Source organism: Trachymyrmex septentrionalis, unplaced genomic scaffold, assembly GCF_001594115.1.
Source record: "Trachymyrmex septentrionalis isolate Tsep2-gDNA-1 unplaced genomic scaffold, Tsep1.0 scaffold66, whole genome shotgun sequence".
NCBI classification, from domain to species: domain Eukaryota; kingdom Metazoa; phylum Arthropoda; class Insecta; order Hymenoptera; family Formicidae; genus Trachymyrmex; species Trachymyrmex septentrionalis.
In genome coordinates this window covers 1,719,820-1,725,577 of record NW_017305843.1, presented here as the reverse complement: position 1 = coordinate 1,725,577, position 5,758 = coordinate 1,719,820, and the positions used below count along the sequence as shown (strand labels likewise).

General features: G+C 27.4%; 1 protein-coding gene across 1 annotated transcript; it reads right to left on the bottom strand.

Moving 5' to 3' along the window:
- Window positions 1-466: 466 nt before the first annotated feature.
- Window positions 467-1,860, bottom strand: LOC108753131 (probable inactive protein kinase DDB_G0270444). The gene is made up of 3 exons (XM_018494471.1): window positions 1,586-1,860; window positions 1,162-1,291; window positions 467-1,093 (listed from the first exon to the last, which is right to left on the bottom strand). The coding sequence occupies exons 1-3, from the start codon at window positions 1,708-1,710 to the stop codon at window positions 467-469; spliced, it is 882 nt and encodes a 293-aa protein (XP_018349973.1). The 5' UTR covers window positions 1,711-1,860.
- Between the last annotated feature and the right edge of the window lie 3,898 nt (window positions 1,861-5,758).

Here is a 5,758-nt window from a genome sequence, read left to right as displayed (position 1 = left end):
TTTTCATTAATTAAAAAAATTAATGCTGAATGTTAAATTTTGCGTTTCTATATTTGTATATTTTAATAAAAAAATATTAGATCTGTATGATCAATTAACTAATACTTAATAATGTTTATTTTATTAATGGATAACAAAAGAAGTTACAAAAGATCTTCTATTTCTTAATAGGAAGGAAGAAAATAATATCACAGATTTAAATTTTATTAAATTGCTGTGAATTAAAGTGATGTAAAAAGTAAAAAAAAAGATATAAAAAAAATTTGAATAAAGCTTTGTGTCAAGTTATATTAACAAACTTTTTGTTTGAGAATATTTTTATTTTCCTAAGAAATTGTACTCTATATAATTAATTCCCACGAAATTATATTCTATAATTAATTTCAATTTTATATATCAAGTGAATAATATAATTTATTTATTTGTTTCCTAATTTTTTTTCTTATGTTTTTTTTTCTTTTGTATCTTAGCTATTTTTTAATTGTGTTTCTTCACGCTTTTCCGATTTTGCTTCCGCATTTTTTTCTGATTTTGTTTCTTCACGTTCTTCCGATTTCGTTTCTTCACATTCTGATTTGATTTCCTTATATTCTTCTGATTTCGTTTCTTCGCGTCCTTCTGATTTCGCTTCTTCGACTTGTTCTGATTTCGTTTCTTTGTATTCTGCTTGAGGGTTTTCTTTCTCGGACTTTTCTGATTTTGTTTCTTCACAATTCTCTGATTTTATTTCTTCACAATTCTGTGACTTTGTATCTTCACGATTTTCTATTTTTATTTCTTCGCAATTCTCCGATTTTGTTTCTTCACGATTCTCTGATTTTATTTCTTCGCAATTCTTTTCTGATTTTGTTTCCTCTGGCTTTTCTAAGTTTGTTTCTTTATGATTCTTTGAATTTGTTTCCTCCTGTTTCTCAGATTTTGTCTCTTCGCATTTTTTAAATTTTGTATCGCTATGTTTTGCAAATATTGTCTCTTCAGTTTTAAGATTCTCGTCAGATTTCTTTTTAAACTCTTCTCTCTTTTTATCTTTCAATCGCTCTTTTCTTGTTGAATATTTAACAGTCACACATGTTGGTACTTTTCTCTTAACCATCTGTAAATTTTCTAATTTAATAATCACACTGTCAATAATTTTATAATAATTACCTTTAATTAATTTACCTTACGGAGTAATATCTTTTTGCTTATAATTTTTTTATCAGTTACAGTCTTATCCCAAGCTAGTTTTTCCTGCCACCAAATTCGTTGATATTCATTTGAGAGTAGTTGTTCTATGCAAGGTCGTTTCTCTCTATATGCACGCAAATTGCAAATAAAAATATTATTTATAAGTGTATTATATTAATATAATGTATTATTAATATAGTATATTAGATTTAATATGCGTAACAAATAACATTAAAATTATACAAAAATTAATATAAGAGAATATATGTATAAATATAATAATAAATTATCCATCTGATTATATGTACATACATTGTCTATATCATTTAATTATATGGAAAAAAAATGAGATTTCAAGTTGAAAGACAATTTTTAGGTTCTTCTGATCGCCATTAGGTGTGATAATTATAATTCATACTTTTCATAGGACGGTATGAACGCTCTCGTTGTTGTATAGCTCGAAGACGCAATGTTGTCCGGTATTTTGCATGGTACTGCAGGCGTCCATGCCTTGAAACGTAAGTTCGTTGCATATCCGTTCATTTGGATGACCCGAGGGTGCCTTTGAATATATCCTGCATCGGTTATTAACGGTTCGCCGCGATTTTTTTTCAGATTTGGCGAGTTCTCACGAAGGTTATCGCGAGCCTGACAAATGCATGGCGAATACCGACTGCTAAGACTGAATAACGAAGGAGGCTCTGGAGTGACTTGGAATGACTGGAATGTGTTTTTCGATGAAATATTCGATGAGATCACCGACTAATAGTTATTTATCTGTTTACATTCTTTCCTAAAAACAAGACGAGCGTAATAAATAATATATTACAAAATATAAATATTTTATAACAACAATGATATATTACTATCTAATATTATTCGATATTGAAAAAAATAGAAGAAAAAATAGATATTGAAGAAAAATTCTTAGATACTGAAATGATATAATTCAGTTAGAAAGAAATCTAATATTATTTGTGTCACATGAAATTTTCTACATTCTTGTATATTTTACATTTTCTTTTTATTAGTAAAATTTGTATTATTTTATGTTCAAAAACATAGAATATATTTTCTAATATAAGACATACATATAAAGAAATAATTTTTTGCAATATTATATTTTAGAAATGTTGAAACTTTATGTTTGCAATTTTTTATTATGGCATGAAATAGTTTTCATTTTCTATTTGTTTAAAAAAAAGTACGTTATGTCAGTAGCCACAAACTTTATTTTTGTTTCTTTTGAATACACAAGTAAGAGATAAAGCCTGTAACGGTCAAAACTGGATCTTAATCCTTAAATATTTCCATGTGAATTTATATATCAGATGTGTTCGGAGAGATGCTATTAGTGCTATCTATGTCATTCTATCTTCATCGTTTATTAAACGTAAAACATTGGATAAAATGACTAAAAAACGCTAATAGCATCTTCCTAAATGCATCTTATATATGTAGTTATTTGAATTACGCGCCAAATTAATTTTTTGGACTTAGAAACGCAATTGAACTAACAATAAGTACTGTAATAATACCACAGATTAAATTGACAAACAATTTAATAATTTGATGCTCAATTAGGCATCCTATTATGTGTATTCACATTATACTCTTAACAAATCGGTTATTTTTATTTCTTTTCCATAATTGGTTTTATTTTATGCATTTGATATATATAAAAGTTCCACATAAAATCTAAAGAGAAGATGAGAAAATATTATTATCCATAAATGAGAATAATTAATTTGTTTTATATGCATCAACATTAAACTGTAAAGAATATGTAATGATTTTTATACCTTTGATAAATCGATACTGATAAGATTGAAAATTTCTTGTTAATAGATAAAATTATTATTGTTTACGATACGCATTACACTTGTCGAGACAAATTTGAGACGAGTATAATTTTGATATCTTTTTAAAGTTAAATAAAGTTAAATAAAGTAATACAATGTTATTACTAAACACTTTTGGTATCGATATTTCAATGATCTTTGACAATTTCTCACGATACAACCTAAGCATATAATAAGAAAACTATTTAGCATCACTAAGGGAAAAAAGTAACAACGAAATTTGACTTTACATATTTATTTATAAGTTGGAAATATTCTTTTAATTATTAAATAAGATACCTAATTTAACTTAGAATTAAAATTTTATTGAGAAACGATGTTCATTTATGAGAAATAGACAATAAATAGACATAATATGGATATTTTTATATAATATGATTCTTCTAATTATATTCTGCGTATAAAAGTATTAAGGTAAAGATATCCAGAAAAAACCAATATGAGAGAGAGATATTTTATATTTGGTTCTGGCATGTATTGACATATTAAATATTTTGTAAACTATTAACTTTTTGATAATCGTACACTGAGAGAAAAATGTTTTGTATTTGTAACTATAATTATATATTACTATAATTATGATTATTATTATGATTGTTATAATAATAATAATAACAACAACAGTAACTATGTATATAGTTGGCAATCTTAAATGATTATAATTATGACTATTACAGTTATTATAACCACAAAATAGTTGGAATTACCATAAAAATGATTCAAGTGACTATAATTTTATAGTTATATTTTGGGATAAAAAATATGGTTGTCCAAAAATATAATTATAAAATTATAGTCACTTGAATCATTTTTATGGTATTCAACTATATATATTTGTTGCTAGAACTATATACATAGTTACTGTTATTATTAATTATAGCAGTAATAATCATAATTATAGTAATATATAATTACAGTTACAAATACCAAACATTTTTCTCTCAATGTACCTTAATATTTTTATGAACAAAAATAATAAGATCAATTAATTGGTGTAAAAAAAAACAGTCTATTTAAAAGATTATCCATTTTACTTACATATTTCTTTTAAACCAACTATATGCGTATAATATTTACTATTTAGTATTTTATATGCTAATTGCAGATTATCTGTATACATATACATTTCTGTATGTGCAGATATTCGGTAAGCTCCTTCATATGATTTTCCCACCATCATTACAAACTTGTTCAAATAATTAACTTGCACGATTCGACGGCACGATAAAATTCGAAAAGAAGTTCACCACAGGTTTCACTTCCCGTTGATCTTTTTTCCTTTTTTTTCGAATTTCTAACTGGTGATACTTGCGCGTTGATGTTATCACGCTAATTATAGAAATACTTGTCAAGCGTATTAGTCGCTGTAATACACGAGTTCGATCATTTCAAGTTGCGTGCGATGACCGTGAATACCGATTATTAATCTCGTGGTTAAATGCCTTCACGCATGAGCATACGCAAACGGAACCCACTTACCCCATGAATTAATGTCCTTTTATTAGGGGTTAGTTAATGCCGCAGGGTTAGTTAATTTTTCATTCAATGTGTCACCTCATCGACTTAATTTGTAAGCACAACGTGATGTAATTCCAGCACTCATTTCGTAATGCCGGATAAATCAGAGCAATCATATGACATTTTTTGCTGATAATGAAATTTAGTCATTCATTAATCAGATTGCGTAAACAGTTGCCACATACACAGAGTTTATGAAACGTAAGAATATATTTGGATATTTTATTAAGAATAATATCTGAATTAAAAAAAAAACGAAATCAATATACTTTAAATGATGTTTCGGGAGACAAATATATTTGTATTATTAAGCAATCAAATAAGAAATCATTAATATGTGTATGTATAATCAGTAAAAAGATCATGTATCAATGAAGAAGTCAATATCTGCGTAATTATGCATCAAGTAAATTATGATTGAAGGAAGTAAAAGTTTCTTTGATCATGTTCGAGGAAGTTAATCGATTAAATTGTCCGCATTAATCTGATTAGCATTGCAAATCGTCAATCCTTGATCGTCTAAATAACACGTTTCAATCACATAAATCTTGGCATATAATTTTCACCATTTTGCTGTTACATAATCGTAGCTGTTTCGTCGCGAGAAAGTCCGCGAAATCTCACGAAAGACGAAACTGAAAGTGGACTTGTGTCGAAAAACGAAGGGACGCGGATAAATGTAATCAATTGATATAATCGCGAAGGACAGTCGTATTCATGCTAATGAATTTTTTTCCGCTCCGCATCGATACTAATCGCAGCTATATGCATATTACGTTGCGTGTGATATACTGCGTATACTTTCATTAAGTTGTATGGCCAAGCCACACCTGTGCGAACCAGGGACGATCCTCGAGGACGATGTTTTTAGCCGGTTACCCGAATTCCGCAAATCGAATCCGGTTATATTCTGGGAAAGAGAAAGAGATGTTCAATCTCAGGCTTAATTGTCGTGACAGTGTTCACGATGTTCTTTACCGTTAATGTTTTATTTTAATCTCTACAATTATCTCTTTTTTTAGTAGCCATAATTATCTTTCCCAAATTATACCTTATTATTACTTCATTTTTTTCCTTTTTACATTATTCGCGCTTAATTCTTATCGCAACAAGTATATTTTTGTTACGTTTATGTAATTGAGATAATCACTTTTTACAATAATTTAGCAATTATGCAATTACTTTTTTATGATACAAAAATAATAATAATA